The following is a 20,615-nucleotide window of genomic DNA, read 5'->3' as shown; positions in this document are numbered from 1 at the left end:
CGCGGAAAAGTAATTACGATAATACTTAAAGAATCGCCGTAAGTATTAACGGTACGTAAATTCTTTCCTTAATTAATTAATATATAGGTATAAAGTATTACCGCTATATAGAGATAGTTCTTTTTACCGTTAAATACCGAACTCGTATTACTTCTAGATCTTAGTATAGGAAGGTTACTTTAAGATAAAGAACTTAACTACGGAAGTAATAAGCGCGGTCGGATTAGCGGGAGATACGAATACTAACGGGTTCGTTTTAATATTCGATAATTTCTTCGTATAAGCGGTCGGCCTATCGGTATAATACTTCGTATAGGTATTACTCGAAAGAAATAAGCGCGTAAGCGCGAGCGATTTTAAATATTATTTCCTTAAAAGATTATTTTTCGTTCTCGGAAGTTTTCTCTTCCCCTTTCTTTCCTTTAACGTCCTTTATTTCTATATTTAATTCTTATTTAAAGGCGATAATAAGCGAGGCTACGTTAGGTATTACGATCGATAGGCCGGCGGAGACGTTACTTACGTTAATTAAAGTAATAAAAGGGCTAGTAAGTATAAAGCTAGGAATAAGTACGGCTACGGTAATCGATAGGCCGGTAGCGGAAAGGCTTACGCCTAGCTAGGTAAATTAACCGGAATTAGCTACGCTTCGTCGTAACTATACGGTTTCGGGTATCGCGGGTATTTACTTTCCGTTTTAATAAAGCGTAAAAAGCTCTTTTATTATCGTAGCGAGCTTAAAGCTTTATAAACGGCGTTAGTAAGTATTAATTAACGTAGAATAAAGCTTATATATTAATCGAAGATTCGATATAAACGACGATAAAATAAATAGCCGATAGGATTAAAGCGTCGGCCTTATATAATATTAGCTCTAGACCTCGACGTACGGGGATAAAAGGACCTAAAAAGATACGTAAGCGTAGCCGGATAAGTAGCGGTAATAACGGCCGGTACTTTAAAAAGAATCGAAGTACTTTTTAGTAAACTTATTTTAAGCCGTATTACGTACGTAAGTTAAATAAGGAATTATACGGCGAGCTTCGTACTTTTGATTACGAATAACTAAGGTAGTTCTTAAGGCGACGATAATAAAAGCTAAAGCGGTCGGCGCGACGGAGGTATTAAACGGAACCGCCGGAACGGCCGGGCTAAAGAAAGTAACGGAAGCGGTAGTAATTCCGGAAGCCGAGAAAGCGTTACGGCTTCGTCCTTATCCTCGTTTTCGTTTTACGATATTACTACGAATCGAAATAATAATAATAACGGTCGCTTAGGTTACGTAAATAACGGCGATATTATTAAAAAACGTAACCTAATATACGCGAGTTTAAGTTCGGGTTTTACGCGAAGAAACCTTACGAATAATTAATATAACCGGGCGGTCGCTTTCTTCGATTACTTTTTCGTATAAGAAAGAAAAGTTTTCCTCGGAAGATTCCTTCTTAAAGGATTCGTCGGTAGAGACCTTAATAACTCGGGATACGGTACCTTAAAGGGCTCGAGTAACTAAGGCCTAGGTACGTTACGTTAAGGCGTTAGGTACGATTATATCGACGTTACTTTCGTCGATAAAGGGATCCTTAAGAAGTTAAGCGATAATTAAGGCCCCGGACCCGGGAATAAAGGATATCCTTCCGTAACGAATAAGGCTATTAACCGAAGCTTTAACGCTACTTCCCGTACGAATATAGGAGGTAAGCTAAGAACTCGCGGCGAAAAAGCCGAGTATCTTTTACTCTAGCGAGGCTACGGTACTTTAAAGCGTTAATACTATCTTACGAAGCTTTTAAGTATCGGATATACTAAGAAATCGTTAATTACGGTATTATATTACTATCGGTAAATAATAAATAAGTAATAAAGGAATTATTTCGAATAACCTCTTACTTATTAATATAAGATAACTAACGGTCGCTTTATTATCCTAGGATACTTTAATATTAAGAGTAATATATTAATCGTAAATAATAATCCTTACCGTAATAAGCTAGGTTATTATCTTACGGTCGCTTAATAAAAGTATATTACGATTCGTATAATACGCGAGCTACGCTTTACGTAAACTATAAGGAAAGTAAACTTACCTTACGATAATAAATTAACGAAGCTTTATTAGTTATATTAGCTTACGATCGCGTAATTAATGAAATTACTTAATTATAGTTAGGGGTATATACCTATAATAAATAACCTAGGAAAGAAAGGGAAAAAGAGAGGTACGCTTAATTCGAAAGCGAGAAATCCTAGATATATTTATACTTAACCGCCTTCGTAAGAAAAACGATAGAATCGGTTAGCATAAGTAACGCGCGTAAGCGCGCGCGATAATAATAAAGGAGATTAAATCCTAGTATTAATATTAAAGCTATTACTACTATTACTATATTACCTATATAACTAACTACCGCTTAATCGAAAGTAAATAATTATACGAATAATTATACGAGTAATTATTTTTATTTATAATAAACTATAAAGTACTAAGTAAGGAATACGAAGAGTATATAACTTAAGAGAAAATACTACTAGTAATAAACCGGAGTATATACGGATAAGGAAATATAAGGGAGCCCGAGATAGGGCACCTAGTAGTCGATTAACCTTAACGAAGTATAACGAAATTAAGGAATAACCCCTTAGGCTATTATCGTAAGTAAAGGACTATAGTTAACCTTATTATCGTAAGCTTAACTAAGGGATATATTACGTAGGTATATACCCTTAGTAGGAATTACCTAGCTTACCTAAGCTAATTAAGTACTACTATATATACCTATAAATCGCTCTATATTCTCTAGTAGCTTTCCTTCTTTTCTAGTTAGTTAATATATACCTTCTTACCCTCATTCCATTACTTTCTTTACGAATAACCTATTAACCTAAGCTTAGCTCTCGCCAGCTACGTAACAGGCTATAAATAACCGACGAAGTACTACGGTAATAACTAACCCGGTATATCTTATTAAGCCTACGGCCTACGACGGCAAGGACTTAGTTAAGTTCCGCCCTTAATAAATTAAGGTTAAGTCCTACCTCGAAACCTACGAAAAAAGCTTTACCCGGGATATTTAAAAAATCAATTAAATAGGCTCGATACTTACCGAAAAAGCCTAACTCTAGCATTAATAAAGACTAGCCTAAGTAAAACGGTTAATAATAGTCGATACTTAGGTAGGATACTCCTAGGCCCTATAAGAACGGTTTAAAGATCCCGTTAAACGATACCGTAATTCTAAAAAAATATAAGAACTTAAGTACTAAGGAGATACTTCCTAATACCTTATTGAGCTTATAAACCTTAACGATATCGTCTAATAATCGGAAATAACCTTTTAAAATTATATTACCCGGACCTTACCCGATGAAATAATAAAGCTAGTTTATTCTCGACTAGGTAGTATCCCTAAAAGCGATAAAGCCTTTCTCGGGGTAATTAAAGAAGCCGGTTAAATCTATAAAAATATAATAACTAACCTAAGGATTTCGGGAAAAGGAAGATCCGCTTCGTAGAAAAAGCATACGAAGGCGGATTAATAATAAAGGTAACCTATAAAAGAGACCCGCTTCCGCTTAAGCTAGTCGGTAAACGAACGTAAAAGTAGGAATAATAAAAAACCCATACCGGCTAAGGACTTACGATAAATAAATAATAAAAAAGCTTTAACCGGAATTAACTAAACCGTAATCGACTAGCGAAAGAAAGATAAAAAAGCTTACTAGCGGTATAAAAGGAATAACTATTAAACCTTAGCTTATTTTATAAAAAAGGACTTAAAGGATCGGGACTTACCCGCGCTACCTAAGAAGGTCTTATTAGGAAAAAGAGAAAGGAAAAAACCCGAACCATTACCTAATAAAAGAACTAGAATCGATACTATTATACGATAAGAGGAAACCCTCCCCCGTATTATAGAACTATCCGACTCCGATAAGGAACGGGATTTTTAATTACTCCCCCGTAAGCGTTAACGGAAAAGAAAAGCGATAAAAATAACGTAAAGATTACGGCTACTAAGCGGCTTAAAACGCCGGAAATAACGGAAGTAATACTAACGGCGAAAAAACCACGAGTCCCCTAGCGTAACTTAAGCGAATTAAAATTAAATAAACGGCCTATTTATACGATATAAATAAAATACCAAGGGAAAGAATATCCCTTACGAGTCCTTTTAAATACCGGTAGCGAGGTACCCCTAATTAACGCTACTAAGGTTAAATAACTAAGCCTTCCTATTAATTAACGCCCGAAACTAAGGATCTTAATAAGATTTAATGGCTCCGAGATTTCGTTAGGAGGACTCTAATATACGAACGAAATAAAGCTCCGTAACTATAAATATATCTACCGTATCGCTTAAGAAGTTAGTAAATTAAATAAAGAGGTTAACGCTATCCTACCGTAATAATAAATAAAGAAATACCCCCCGTAAGGGCTATTTACTAAGGGACGATTATACTTTAACTTATCCTAGTACCGAAATTATCGCCTACGGCCGACTCGCGTAGGAATAGCACGAGAAAAAGAAGCTCTACTATAAGTACCCGAATAATTCCCCGATTTCGTCCCTATTATAACTAAGGAAGCGGGGTAACGGTTCCCTAACCGACAACTATAAAACTACGCCATCGAACTCCGTCCGGGAACTACTCCCCTATAGGAACCCTTATACGCCATAAGCGAACGATAGCTAGAAGCCTTAAAGCCCTAACTAAACGAAATAATAGCCATAGGAAGAATCCGGAAGTTAAAAGTACCATACGGAGCCTCTATAATATTCGTAAATAAAAAGGACCCGAACGCGTTAAAACTAATAGCCGATTATAGGGAATTAAATAAGATTACAATACCCGTCCGATACCCTATCCCGCTAATTAATAAGCTATAAAACCTATTCTAAATAGCGCGATAGTTTACTAAAATTAACCTAAAATCTAACTTCTATATAGTACGAATTAAAGAAGGCGACGAATAAAAAACCGCCTTCCGTATCCGTTATAAGCTATACGAATATATGGTTATACCTATGGAACTAATTAACGCCCCCGTTACCTTCTAGGCTATAATAAATTATATTTTCCGCGACCTCTTAAATATAGGGGTTATCGCCTACCTAAATAATATCCTTATTTATACCGATACGTTAAAAGAACATAATAAACTAAATAAAGAAGTCCTAAAACGACTTACGGAAAACTATCTAATAATAATACTAAAGAAATACGCTTAATAAATATAAGAAGTTAAGTTCTTAGGATATAATATAAGTCCTAAAGGTATTACTATATCTAAGGATAAAATAAAAGCTATCCTTAATTAACGTATCCTAACCATACTTAAAAACTCGGAAAGCTTTATCGGATTTACTAATTTTTATCGTAAATTTATACGTAACTTCTCGGGTATAGCTAGACTAATTACTAGCGCTAATAAAAGGAACCGTAAATTATAGAAGTAAGAAATCGAAATGAAAAGAGCCTTCTAGGAATTAAAGAAAACCTTTACGAAGGCCCCGGTATTCGTATACTTCGATTCTAATCGAGTCCTAATAATTAAAGCCGACGCGTCGGACTTTGCTATCTCGGCTATCCTCTTATAAAAAGACGATAAAGAAAGACTAAGATTAGTAGTATAGTAGTACGGTAGATCTAGGCTACGTAGCCTTTTCGATGTATATTTATATAGGTCGCGTACTTATATTTTCATTAGCCAGACTTAGACCTATAGATATCATAACCTATAGCTATTTACTCCTTTTACTATACCTTTCTAGCCATCCTCCTTTACCCTTTCTAGTCCCCCCTTTCCTAGCTACCGTTTTTAGCTAGCCGATTAACCGATTACAGCTATTTATAGCTATGATCTTAGTTAATCGGCACTAGGCTAGTTATTAGTAGTTAGGTAGCCTTTTCGTGCCTCCGTTAGCGTACCTACGCTACTCCTATTCAGTGGCGACCACCCAGTAGCTCGTCCTTACCTCAGCCTTAAGAGCGACCTTTTAATCGACCGTTTTATAGTTAATAGGTTCAGGATACGACGATCAGGAGATTCCCTATTTTTCAATTAATCAGGAGCTATTTTCGTAACTCCAGAGCCGTTTTCGTAGCTTTTAGATTAAGCCTTTTTAGGCCACAGCCTGAATTTTCAGGTAGCTAGATTAACAGGGAGGGCAAACAACCATAGCGACCATCAACAACCACGCCCTCCCATTAGCTTTTAATCAGCTTACCTAAAAGCTCGTTCGCCGATCAATAAGAATCCCTATTCTCGTTTCTCAATTATCTCTTTTAAAGGAGCTATACCCGTTTTTACCCGGTTTCGCCTTCGTTTTTTACCAGTGCCTAAATAGCCGTTTTCAATCAGTTAATCTAACACCGTTACCGCCACCACCTCCTTTTTTTTACAACACGCGCTTAAAGGCATCCATTCATTTACCGATCGATCTATTTCAACCGCAAGAGGCTTACCATCCGATCGCCCTTATTTTATCCCTTCTAACCAGTTACGGCACCTAGGGAGGTTTCTCCTCAACCGATAAGGTACCACGATGCCCTCAATTACCACACGAAGATACCGACAGACCTTATACCCACGAACCTAATCGGGGAACCTACCGATCAGCGCGATAGACCTACAAACGATACCGATACGAACGGATTAAACAGATATTAAACAAAACAGCCCAGAAACAATCACAGAATAGTTAGGATTACCCAGAAACCCCTCTTATCGCCCTTACCGATATATAGTTAGTAGGAAGAGCCCAGAAAGCCCCTAGAACCACGTACAGGGAAGGGATCGAGGGTCAAGGAAAGCCCGGTAGATACTACCGAACGAAAAACGGTCACACGAGAACAGCCAAAAACGAGTCATAAAAACGGGCATTAAACAGGATATATCAGTCAGTTTACAGGATCAGGATCAGTTAAAAAAGATCGGCAATAGCCATAAACGAGAAGGACGGAGATCACGTTACATCGTATGGGATTATTTCTTTCGTTTCTTTCGGGAGCTACGCTTATTTTACCTACCCCGTTACAGTTCCTATTTCCTAACTATTAATCCCTATTATTTCTTAGTAGCCTTTAATAGAACTAGCTTGCTCCCAGTTAATCAGGATTAATCAGAAACAGGTCGATCAGGTCAGTTTACAGGTTACAGCTCCGCCAGCCCAGTTATTCTTATTATCAGATCTTTCCTATTTCCTATTAATCGTTAATTAAACTAGCTCAGCTCCCAGTTAGCAGCGATTAAATAGGTTCGGGATTAATCAAGTTCAGGTTCAGGATCAGGTACGGTTACAGTCAGTCACCCACCCCACCACCCACTTATTACTATTACAATCGCCTAGTTAACCTGTTTCTTCCTAACTTATCCTATTAACCTTTAATTAAACTAGCTAGCTTTTAATTAATCAGGGTTAATCGGGATCAGGTTAATCAGGTTTAACAGAAACGAGAGCCACCGCACCTATTACTATTAGGAGTTCAATTACTCCTTACGGATTAATTAAACTAGGGAGGCTATAGTAGTGCGGTAGATCTAAGCTACGTAGCCTTTTCGATGTATATTTATATGGGTCGCGTACTCATATTTTCATTAGCCAGACTTAGACCTATAGACATTACAGCCTATAGCCATTCACTCCTTTTACCATGCCTTTCTAGCCATCCTCCTTTACCCTTTCTAGTCCCCCCTTTCCCAGCTGCCGTTTTCAGCTAGCCGATCAACCGATTACAGCTATTTATAGCTATAATCTTGGTTAATCGGCACTAGGCCAGTTATTGGCAGTTAGGTAGCCTTTTCGTGCCTCCGTTAGCGTGCCCACGCTGCTCCTATTCAGTAGCCTTTTTCTTAAAACGACTTACCCTAGCGGAAATAAATTATGAAATATATAATAAGAAACTATTAGCGATCGTCGACGCCTTCGAAAAGTAGCAATATTACCTCGAAGGCGCTTAGTATTAAATAGAAGTATACTTAGACCATTAAAATCTAACGTACTTTACTATAATAAAGGTACTAAACTAACGATAAGCCCGCTAGGCCTAATAACTTTCCTCGTATTACTTTATAATATACTACCGCCTAAGGAAGTAAAACGAAAAGGCCGATATTTTATTTAAACTATTATAATATCGCCCTAAAAAAGGAAGAGCTAAAGGTTAACCGATAATAACGGTCCTATAAGAAAAGCATTTTTTAAAAAATCCAGGTTTATTAATAGTAATACTTTTTAGCGTATAATTAAGTAATATCCCGATACACGCCTAAACCTAAGAGTTCGCGGAATAAGTTAAAAAAGTGGCTAAATAAAACTCGGAATACTAAAGCTAACTAATAAAATAACCCGGTAAGGAAGTAAAGCTTAAAGATAGCTTCCTCTACCGACGAAACCGTCTATAGGTACCAAAGGACCTATAATAAGAAGTAATTAAATCGGAGTACGATATTAAAGTAACGGGACAGATAAGTATAAATAAAATCATAAAGCTTATTATCTATAACTTTTAATAACCTAACCTAGAAATAATAGTTAGGAAATTCGTAAGGAGATATCGCGAGTATTAATAAAATAAGGTACCCCGATATACCCCGTTCGGATTACTATAACTTATAAAATTATACTATCGACCATAGTAAATAATAATAATAAATTTCATTATAAACTTATTAATATCTAATAATTATAACTCTATATAGGTTATTATAAATCCCTTTATTAAAATAACGTACTTTATCCCGCTAAGAAAGGAAGGTAAAAAAGCCGAAGACCTAATACCTATCTTTATCCGTAATTATTAGCGGCTATATAAAATCCCCTTAGATATTATCTCCGACCGGGACTTACGGTTTACCTCCTATATATGGAAGGATATTTTAAAGCTCCTAAGAGTTAAGCCTAGAATAAGTACTACTTTCTACCCCTAGACGGATAAATAAACGAAAAGATTTAACTAAATCCTAGAAGTATACTTATACGCCTTCGTAAACTACGAAATAAGCGACTAGAAAAGCTTACTCCTTACTACCGAATTTACTTATAATAATATTACTTTAATAGCCACCGGTATATTACCCTTTTACGCTAATTACGAATAATACCTAGTCGTATATAACCTCTTATTAAGTATCCCTAAGAATCTAGGAAATAACCTCTATACTTATTAAATAACTAAGGTATATAACGAAGTAAAACAACATTTAAAGAAAGTACGATAACGAATAAAAGGATAAGTAAATAAATATAGAAAAGAGAAACCTCCCCTAAAAGTAAGGTAATTCGTTATACTAAACGCCCGTAATATTAAAACCAAACGCCCCGCTAAGAAATTAAATAAGAAGATATTCGGTTCCTTTAAGGTTTAAAAGATCGTTTCCCTAATAACCGTAACCTTAATATTCCCGAAAGGCTAGCGTATATATAGTACCTTCTACGTATCCTTTATCGAACCCTATCGCGTTAATAATTAAGAACTACTTAACCCTAATTAGGTCTTACGAAAGGTAGCCCCGATTAAGGCAGAAGATTACGAGGTAAATAAGGTATTAAATTCCGTTAGAACCGGTAAGGTTATTAGGTACTTAGTAAAATAAAAAAGCTAACCGATTAAGCGCTATTAAACTTAGGAACTATAGGAATACTTTACTACCGAAGGGGCGAAAAAAGCCGTTAAGTTATTCCAATAATAAAACCCTAATAAGCCTACTAACTAACGAGCCTAGGTACCTAACCCGCGGTTAAAAACGAGCTTCTCCGAAGAGGAGGGATAATATTATACGGGAATAAAACCCTACGCTAATAATTAAGCTATAAGGATTAAAAGGATAATATCGAGTAGTAAGGCTAGCGCTTCGGCGACCTATTAAAAAAAGTCCTAAATAAGCTTCGGATAGCTTCGGTACTAAGGTATAAAGGTACCTTAATATAAGGATACCTCCGAGATATATTAAGACAAAGGAAGGACACGGGAACTTAAAAAGAATCAAGGACCTAAGAGACCCCCTATAGAATTACTAACTGAATTAAATCTATTCCAAGTATATCCCCTTGTCATAGGTGCGGCCGGATGCCGTAGCTATGCAGCTATGGGATACCTAAGAATGCGGGACACAAAATGATCATATAACAAACCAATCGAAGGAAAAAGAACCAATATCAATTCCAGGGGGTCAGGTACTCCCAAGGTAGAAAATAGATAATATCACGTAGATAGGAAGAGCTACGTATAGGGCTGAGGTTGCTCCGCCGTAGAAGTAGTTAATTAGGAAGTATCGCGTAAAGAGCCACCTACACCCAGCTCGTTACTCAATTATTTAATACAACTCGCAGCTCTTTTATTTATTTCCTTCCTAATAAGCCAGCCAGTTAATTCAACCTCTTTATCCCAAATTCCATTGCTCCAATAGTTGAGTAACCTTAGCCCCATATATAGCTCTCCCGATCTACGTAATAGGAAGGGGATAAGTAAAGGATATACGAGCTACTATGGAAAAGCAGTCCGGGAAACGTGGCTCTGAAAAGGTGTCAATTACAGCTACTTAGGTTTTTCGTGCGTTGTGGCTCGAGTCGTTTATCTAAGCTATTTAGGTTATGGCAGTAGGGCTTATCCCTACAGCTATCCGTGACCGTACTGGCGCGCCCATAAGTTCAACTAAACCACTCCAAGCACATCCTCTTATTACGGGTAACAAGGCCTTACGGCTGCCAGTGCCCGGAGGCATCCTCAAGTTCTATCGCTTGTATTGGCGAGCGTAAACCCTCGATCAATGAGCTCATCAGCAGCAATTCCGGCGCACCAATCCTTCATCACCCCTTCCGTTGGAGCGTATCTGAAAAAGCCCAAAACGTCTCCGTCCTCGTTCCAGATAGCACTACCGCACATTCCTCCAGGAAGGCTGATTGCCGAGTCTTGGCCCCTGTAGAGCCATATTGTAAAGATCCATTGCTGTTCTGGTGAGTTATCGTCGCTGGGGATTGCCGCGAATGACGTGAACATGTATGTTCCCTGGATGAGACCCGTATCGGGCGAATCGAGGTAAGCTAGTTCGGAACGTTGACGGCCCTCGACTTGGACTAATCTTTTGAGCTGGATATTCTGCGGCATCATGCCGTCGTCGTTATGGAACGTCACGTTGGAGAACGTTTCCGCATCGCACAGCTTGACGAGCGCGACGTCTGCGTGCGTGCTCTTCGTAACGAGCTCGCCAATCACGCGGCCGTTGCCGGGTAGTGCGTGAAAGACCTGGGTGCCACATTCAGCGGGGAATCCATGCGAGGCTACCGTCATGTATTTATTACCGACTAGGTGGTCCTTCAGCAAAACCCCGGACGTCGTCGAGAGGAACATATCGGGGTGGCTTGGTAGGTAAGAAGACGTCACCCTCAGCCCTGGTTGCAGAGCGTCGTACTGGCTATTGTCGGGATTTCCCGGAGTAGGATCGGTGAGGCGGCGAGCTTGTGGTGCTGGCGGTCTTCCCATCTCATCATCGAACAAGTAGAAACAAATGATGTTGGCGGCCTGGCATGGGACTTTGCCCATATCAGTATCGCGGCGTTTCAGGACGACGATGACACAGCTGTCCATACACATGACCTCGGTAATCGGAACCCCAAGGCTTTCAAAGTGACCCTTGATGATGTGGAAGAGCGGCTTCCAGTCTTTCGTGTCTCGGCCATTCTGGTCTTTAGCAATGACGCCGTTTCTCAAGCTGACGATCCTCCTAGGGAGCATAGGAAGGGGGGTTCTTGAACCCATGTTCAACGTGAGGTAGAGTGTCACACGGGGATGGAACCTTGCGCTAATAAATCAGGCTATAAAGGTTAGGAGGATAATATCGGGTATTAAGGCCGTTACCTCGGCGACCTACTAAGGAAAGTCCTAGATAAGCTTCGGATAGCTTCGGTATTAAGGTATAAGGATATAAAAGTATAAAGGTACTTCCGGGTTATATTAGGACGAAAAAGGAACGTAGAACTTAGAAGAGGATAAGGACCTAAAAGACCTCCTATAGAATTATTAGTTAAATTAAACCTATTTTAAGTATATCCCTTTATTATAGATAATTTTATATTACTCTTACCCTTATAACTTTATTATAAGTTAGTAATAAAAAAAGCCTACGCCTAAGCCGGTAATATACGCTAAAGCCGCGGCCCCGGTATTATTACTACCGGATTAACCTCGACCTTCTACTAAAGAACCAGAACCGTAGGTTATCCTATTCCCGCGATTAACCGCTTCGGGGGTAGCGCCGATCTTTATAGCGGAGGTAGCTTAGATAATAGCTATAATTAATAAACTAAAAGCCGTAATAACGGAATTAAAGATAAAGGACGCCGAACGAATTACTCTAGCGCCTTAGCCGGAGCCGACCCCCGAACTAATTAATAAATCCTTCGTCGTATATTAACCCTAGGAATATAAAGTAATTATAACGGATACTCCGGAAATCGTAAACTTAGGAGTAATTATACGTAATCCTCCGTAGTAGATCGTAAATTTATATAAGTAAATAAGATAGGTATATTAAAGCTTAGTAATACTAGTTAACTAAGTCGACGTAAGATACCGATAAAATACGATCCTAAAGGAGTAATACGAATAATTACGATAGCTTTACTAAACCGCTACGGTAATATAAGCTACCGGTATCCGAACTACGAAGATATAAATCCACGAGTTTTAGAAATAAGTCGTAGAATAAAGTATTTACTTTACCTAGAACGTTTAGGAAACCGTAGCTAAATTTATCCGGTAGGATAAAGTACGAACGGCCGTAATAAATTAACTTCGAAACGTTATACTATAAAACTAACGAGCCTTAACCTAATTACGCGAGGAATATAATAAGTTAGTAACGGACGTTAGCTTTTAGGCTACGCAAAAGAATAAATAGATTAACGAAATCCTTAGTAAGGAATACCTTACCCCCGGGGCTATGGAAGAAAAAACCTAACTAATTAAGGACGACCTTAAGGCTTACGCGGTTAATTTAATTAAGAAATATTAATAACGACGATTAAATAATAAGCTAACGGATATTAAGTTTATTATCGTAAGAGCTAGTTAGAGAATAAAAACGCTTACTCTCGCGCCGGGTATCCGTATTACGATAACGTTTACCGAAAGATATACTAATAACGAGGCTAAAATAAGGGAAATTATTTCCGACGGCGTACTCTAGGACGTCGCGGTTAAACGTATCGCCGCGCGCGTAAGAGCCCGTTTTTAAAACGCCGCGGTAGGCGCCTTTATATTAAGAAGAGCCGGGTAAGGACTACCGTAACCGCTACGGATCCCGCGGAATACCTTAGGAGACCTAAGAAATTCCGACGACTCGGAAGACTTAGAATCCGGGGACCCGTAGAAGTTACGACGCCCGCCCGGCGCCTTTAAAAAACCGTAGGAACCTCTCGACCCGGCCGAGGAACGAATAATTAAAGCTTAAACTAAAGCTATAAATAATCGACGAAGTATTACGGTAACGACTAATCCGGTATATCTTATTAAGCCTACGGCTTATAACGGTAAGGACTTAGCTAAGTTCCGACTATAATAAATTAAGGTTAAATCTTATTTCGAAACGTATAAAGAAAGCTTTATCCGGAACGTCTAGAAAATTAACTAGGTAAAATTAATATTTACCGAAAAGGCCTAACTTTAGTATTAATAACGGCTAGCTTAAGTAAAAAGATTAATAATCGTCGATACTTAAGCGGGATATTCCTAAGTACTTTAAGAACGGTTTAAAGACCCCGCCGAACGATATCGTAACTTTAAGAAGATATAGGAATTAAAGTATTAAAGAGATATCTCCTAATACCTTACCGAGTTTATAAACCTTAACGATATCGTTTAATAATCCGGAACTACCTTCTAGAATTATATCGCCCGTACCTTATCCGACGAAATAATTAAATTAATTTACTTACGATTAAATAGTATTCCCGAAAGCGATAAAGCCTTCCTCGGAATAATTAAGGAAGCTAGTTAAATTTACGAAAACATAATAACTAACCTAGGGATTTCGGGAAAAGGAGGGTCCGCTTCGTAGAAAAAGTATACGAAAGCGGATTAATAATAGCGGTAACCCGTAAAAGAGACTCGCTTCCGCTTAAACTAACCGGTAAACGAACGTAAGGAAAAGGATAGCAAGAAATCCGTACCGGCTAAGGACTTACGATAGATAAGTAATAAGGAAGCTTTAGCTAGGATTAACTAGGCCGTTATCGACTAGCGAAAAAAGGATAAGAAAACCTATTAAAAATACGGAAGGGATAATTACTAAACCCTAGCTTGCTTCGTAAAGAAGGACTTAAAAGGACGGGATTTACCGGCGCTACCTAAGAAAGTCTTATCGGGAAAAAGAAGAAGGAAGAAGTCCGAGCTATTACTTAATAAAAGGACTAGGATCGATATTACTATACGATAGGAGGAAATTCTTCCCCGTATTATAGAGCTATTCGACTCCGATAAAAAACGGGATTTTTAAATGCCCCCCCGCAAGCGTTAACGGAAAAAAGAGGCGGTATAAATAACGTAAAGATTACGGCTATTAAACGGCTTAGAACGCTAGAAGTAATAGGAGCGGTATTAATAACGAAGAAACCACGAGTCCCTTAGCGTAACTCCGACGAATTAAGGTTAGGTAAACGGCTTATTTATACGATATAGATAAAATATTAAGGAAAGAAATACCTCCTACGAATCCTTTTAAATACCGGTAGTAAGGTACCCTTAATTAACGCCGCTAAAGTGGAATAATTACGCCTTCTTATTAATTAACGCTCTAGGGCTAGGACCTTAATAAGATTCGACGGCTTAGAAATCTCGTTAGAAGGACTTTAATATATAAACGAAATAAAGCTCCGTAGCTACGAATATATCTACCGTATCGCTTGGAAAGTTAGTAAATTAAACGAAGAAGTCGATACTATTCTACCCTAATAATAAATAAAGGAATACCTTCCTTAAGGATTATTTATAAACGGACGGCTATACTTTAACTCGCTACGGTATTAGAATTATCGCCTACGGTTAGTTCGCGTAGGAATAATACGGGAAGTAAAGGCTTTAGTATAAATACCGGAATAATTTCGCGACTTCGTTCCTATTATAACTAAGGAAGCCGGATAACGATTCCTTAATCGGTAACCGTAGGACTATATTATTAAGCTCCGACTAGGAACTACTTCCCCGTAGGGACCTTTATATGCTATAAGTAAACGATAATTAAACGCTTTAAAACCTTAGCTCGACGAAATAATAGCCATAGGAAGAATCCGAAAATCTAAGGCCCCTTATAACGTATCTATAATATTTATAAAAAAAAAGGACCCGGGCGCTTTAAGACCGGTAGCGGACTACCGGGGGCTAAATAAAATTATAATACCCGTCCGATATCCGATCCCGCTAATTAACGAACTATAGAACTTATTCTAAACGGCGCGGTAATTTATTAAAATTAATCTAAAATCCGGATTCTATATAGTACGGATTAAGGAAGGCGATGAATAAAAAACCGCCTTTAGAACGCGCTATAAGTTATACGAATATATAATTATACCTATGGAATTAATTAACGCTTCCGCTACCTTCTAGGCCATAATAAACCATATCTTCCGCGACCTTCTAAACGCCGGGGTTATCGCTTACCTAGATAATATCCTAATTTATACGGATACGTTAAAGAAATATAACAAATTAATTAAAGAAGTCTTAAAACGGCTTATAGAAAACTATTTAGCGGTAGCCCTAAAAAAATATACCTAGTAAACGTAAGAAGTTAAATTCTTAGGATATAATATAAGCCCTAAGGGTATTACTATATCTAAAGATAAAGTAGAAGCTATCCTTAACTAACGTATCCTAGCTATATTTAAAGACTTATAAAGCTTTATTAGGTTCGCTAACTTTTACCGTAAATTTATACGTAATTTCTCGGGTATAACTAGGCTAATTATTAGCGCTAATAAAAGAGATCGTAAGCTATGGAAATAGGAAATCGAAATAAAGAAGGCCTTCTAGGAATTAAAAGAAACCTTTACGAAGGCCCCGGTACTTATATATTTCGACCCTAACTAAGTCTTAATTATCGAAACTAACGCCTTAGATTTCGTTATTTCCGCGGTTCTCTTATAGAAGAATAATAAAGGGAGATTAAAACTAATAGCCTTTTTCTTACGACGATTTATCTTAACGGAAATAAATTATAAAATATATAATAAGGAATTATTAATAATCGTCGATATATTCGAAAAGTAGCGATATTATTTCGAAGGTACTTAGCATTAAATAGAAGTATATTCCGATCATTAGAATTTAACGTACTTTACTACGGTAAAAGTATTAAATCGACGCTAAGCCCGTTAGGCCTAATAGCTCTCCTCGTATTACTTTATAATATATTATCGCCTAGGAAAGTAAAATAAAAAGGCCGATATTCTATTTAAATTATTATAATATCGCCTTAAAAAAAGGGGAGCTAAGGACTAACCGATAATAACGGTCCTATAGGAAAAGTATTTTTTAAAAAATTTAAGCTTACCTACGGTAATACTCTCTAGCGTACGATTAAATAGCATCTTAATACCCGCTTAAACCTTAAAGTTCGTTAAATAAGTTAAAACGGTAGCTACATAGGACCCGGAGTACTAAGCTTAGTTAGTTAAATTATTCGGTAAGAAGATAAAGCTCTAGGAAGGCCTTTTTTATCGGCGAAACCGTTTCTAGATACCTAAGAACCTATAATAGGAAGTAGTTAAATCGGAATACGATATTAAAGTAGCGGGGCATATAGGTATAAATAAAACCATAGAACTTATTATTCGTAACTTTTAATAGCCTAACCTAGAAGTAATAGTTAAGGAATTCGTTAGAAGGTACCGCGAGTATTAGTAAAATAAGGTACCCCGGTATACCCCGTTCGGATTACTATAGCTTATGGAACTATATTATCGACTATAGTAAACGATCGCGATAGACTTTATTACGGACTTATTAATATTTAACGGCTACGATTTTATTTAGGTTATTATAAACCTCTTTACTAAGATAACGTACTTTATTCCGCTAAAGAAGGACGGTAAAAAGGCCGAAGACTTAATACCTATCTTTATACGTAGTTATTAGCGGCTATATGGAATCCCCTTAAATATTATTTCCGACCGAGATTTACGATTTACCTCCTATATATAAAAGGGCGTCTTAAAGCTCCTCGGCGTTAAGCCTAAAATAAGTACCGCCTTTTACCCTTAAACGGATAAATAAACGGAAAGACTTAATTAAATCCTAAAAGTATACCTACGCGCTTTCGTAAACTACGAAATAAGTAACTAGGAAAGCTTACTACTTACTACCGAATTTACTTATAATAATACCGCTTTAATAGCTACCGGTATATCTTCCTTTTACGCTAACTATAAGTAATACCTAGTAATATATAACCCCTCTTTAGGTACCCCTAAAAATCTAAGAAGTAACCTCTATACTTATTAAATAATTCGGATATATAACGAGGCTAAGTAGCATTTAAAAAAAGCACGGTAGCGGATAAAAGGATAAGTAAATAAATACCGAAAGGAGGAACCCCCTTTAAAAGTCGGATAATTCGTTATATTAAATATCCGTAACATTAAAACCAAGCGCCTTATAAAGAAAATAAATAAGAAGATATTCGGTTCCTTTAAGGTCTAGAAGGTCGTCTTTCCTACCGCCGTAACTTTAATACTTCCGAAAGGCTAGCGGATTTATAATACCTTTTACGTATCCCTTATCGAACCTTACCGCGCTAATAATTAGGAGTTACCTAACCCTAACTAGGTCTTACGGAAGGTAGCTCCGATCGAGGTAAAAGACTACGAGGTAAATAAGGTACTAGATTCCGCGAGAACCGGAAAAGTTATTAGGTACCTAGTAAAGTAATAAAGCTAACCGGTTAAGCGCTACTAGACTTAAGAACCGTAGGAATACTTTACTACCGAAAGGGCGAAAGGAGCCGTTAAATTATTCTACCTATAGAACCTTAATAAACCTATTAACCATCGGGCCTAGGTATTACGCTTAAAGACGAGCTATTCCAAAGAAAGGAGATAGTATTACACGGGGATGGAATCCTACGCTAATAAATTAAGCCATAAAGGTTAAGAGGATAATATCGGGCATTAAAGCCGTTATTTCGGCGACCTACTAAGGAAAGTCCTAGATAAGCTTCGGATAGCTTCGGTATTAAGGTATAAGGGTATAAAAGTATAAAGGTACTTCCGGGTTATATTAAGACGAAAAAAGAACGTAGAACTTGGAAGAGGACAAGGACCTAAGAAACCCCCTATAGAATTATTAGTTAAATTAAACCTACTCCAAGCATATCCCCTTGTCACATAGAGAGGGGCCCCGCCAATAGTAAGTGGCCAAGGCTTCGGCGGTAGCGAACGTAGCTGGAGGATCACAAAGTAGCCGTCGGACGCAACACCGGTCGTCCCCGGAAAGATGCTTAGCACCATATCTCGCTTTTCGGGCTCAAGGACGTCTTCGGGCCGGTCTCGGAGGTCGAACGGCAAAATGATATGTCGCACTGGCGATGGCCACTGCAGACCCTGTGCTGGCGTGCCTTGGAAAAGTGGATTTGTGAAGGTGCGTTTATATAACGGCAGTCTCTGGTCTAAAGAGTCAGGTTAGTATTGTCATTTTGCAGGGGGGGGATGCCAAGTCCTTACCGATGTGAGCCAGCTCGACCGTACAAGGCCAATGAAGTGGATTCGGGAGGCTTGACCGACTGATACTATTGAGGAGGGGGCTCACGGCGCCAGGGCGGGTGATAACTGCGATTCTCTTCGGTGACGTTGCTTCAGCCGTCGGCGTGATTCTGCGCTGTCTTGGAGAGGAGAGGGCCAGGCCGCTGAGTGCTATCGGCGATACGAGCAGCAGCTCGGCAGTAGCCGTACGCTGCGGCGTGGACGGAACTGACATGGTGTGGAGGGTCCGTCTTTCTTGGTAGTGGTGGTGATGGGCAAGGGAGATCAAATCTGGGCACGAGTGAAAAGGTCGTGTGTAGATGGCAGAGTGTGGGAGAGAAAGGTAGGAGAGAGAGAAGTGGGAGAGAAAGGTAGGAGAGAGAGAAGTGGGAGAGAAAAGTAGGAGAGAGAGAAGTGAATATATAAGAGAGAAAAATGAGAGAGGGAAGCTACGTGACTCACCTCAACATCCGAAGATTTGTTAAAACTAACCTACCTAAAAACAAGCAAACCCGCCCCCCCAAATCCCCTCCAAGCACCAAAACCATGTGGTGTCAGCCAACCTTCTGAGAGTAGCCCAGACGTTCAAGATCTTCCACGAAAAAGCCCGGCTTACGCACGCGCCCACGTCTACACCTGCGCCAGCGCCATGACGCCTAGCTTGACCTTCGCCCCGCTGGCTACAGCTACGGCCACCAAGGCTAAAAAGGACGCGTGGGACCACGTCTGGGCTGTGATTGAGGACCTGCTCCTCGATCAATCGCTCAACCAGCCCAAGAATACAGCGAGGACCTACACGCCGAAGCAGCAGGAATGGAGGGAGTGGTACGCGGCCCGCCACCCACCTATCCCTACAGGCTACCTTCCCCCGAACATCTTTTTCCCAGGACTAATCTAGCTAATCACGTCTCGTCGTTCCTATCTTCCGCCAACGGCCTAGTCCTGCCTTTCGTCTATCGTTTATCGACGCGCGCGGGAAGGTTCTCGAGTTTCTCGAGAAGCGTAACGGACGCCTTAACTCGGTCCCGTTTTCCATTCGGTTCTACGCCTTCGGCGTGGCTAATAGTCTACGAAAAACGGTTAAAAGTCCATCTTAACGGCGATAGTAATTACTACGAGGGATATCTTCGAGGCGGCCTCCTCGTCTCCCTATCCCGCTTTCTACGGGGTAGTAAGTAAGGCTCTCGGAGAAGGGGTTTCCCTCCCCTCCCCCCTTATTGCTTTACGGAGCAACGACCCCCCGTTACCGCCTTTAAGAAGGTAGGCTTACGATAGGTAGAAAAAGAGACGTTAAATTTACTACCCTACCCTACCCTGCAGGCTGGTCGGCCTAGGTCCCCTGGGATGGCTAGCCTCCGCCTAACGACCTTGTTGTCAAAGGGAAGCTCTTATTATTTATAACTTAAGCTCTAATATAATACTACCAAAGCCTATATCTCAGCTATCCAGCACCTCTACGAAAAGCAGAAGACATGTCACACAGAGACGACCGGTGTTGCAGATGTTCTCGCGTCTGCACGCGGTTCGCGGGACACCTCGAATCAACAAGCCATTTGTGTTGTATTGGACGGCCAGGGGTTTTTGGTGAGCGGGTTCCGAGGGGCGTCCTCTAGGCGCCGGACGTCGGCGGCGGCGAGCTGGTTGCGCGCAATAGAGTCCATTGTATTCTCGTTCTTGGACTCGATAGGGGAGATATTCTGAATTCTGGTGTTTGGTATGCTGAGATTTGACAATCTTGATGGTTCTGTTTAGCAGAGGGTAGGTACCTAGTTACTGTCACAGTGGCCGCATTTCAGCTCGCACTGACAAAAGAAAGGGCTGTGGAAGGAAAAGAAAGGGCTGTGGGTAGAATGGGGGAGCATGCCGAATTTTCTAATC

At 39.3% G+C, this 20,615-nt stretch overlaps 2 protein-coding genes across 2 annotated transcripts; both read right to left on the bottom strand.

Annotated features, from left to right (window-relative positions):
• Window positions 1-10,512: 10,512 nt before the first annotated feature.
• GGS23DRAFT_572537 (uncharacterized protein) lies at window positions 10,513-11,842 on the bottom strand. Its single transcript, XM_051516631.1, has one exon. The coding sequence runs from the start codon at window positions 11,758-11,760 to the stop codon at window positions 10,729-10,731; it is 1,032 nt and encodes a 343-aa protein (XP_051371186.1). The 5' UTR covers window positions 11,761-11,842; the 3' UTR covers window positions 10,513-10,728.
• Window positions 11,843-18,319: 6,477 nt separating this feature from the next.
• GGS23DRAFT_597691 (uncharacterized protein) lies at window positions 18,320-18,972 on the bottom strand (the record flags this gene model as incomplete). Its single annotated transcript, XM_051518659.1, has 3 exons — window positions 18,320-18,331; window positions 18,453-18,664; window positions 18,720-18,972. 3 exons carry the CDS (start codon window positions 18,970-18,972, stop codon window positions 18,320-18,322), a joined length of 477 nt encoding a protein of 158 aa, XP_051371185.1.
• Between the last annotated feature and the right edge of the window lie 1,643 nt (window positions 18,973-20,615).

Source organism: Durotheca rogersii (genome assembly GCF_024521655.1).
Source record: "Durotheca rogersii strain YMJ 92031201 chromosome Unknown GGS23scaffold_13, whole genome shotgun sequence".
NCBI lineage: Eukaryota > Fungi > Ascomycota > Sordariomycetes > Xylariales > Xylariaceae > Durotheca > Durotheca rogersii.
Note: the sequence above shows the minus strand (reverse complement) of the source record. Positions and strands in the feature narration are given on the sequence as shown.

Excerpts from the sequence above, each read along its gene's own strand:
- GGS23DRAFT_572537 (XM_051516631.1), bottom strand. The coding sequence starts at position 11,760 with ATGGGTTCAAGAACCCCCCTTCCTATGCTCCCTAGGAGGATCGTCAGC.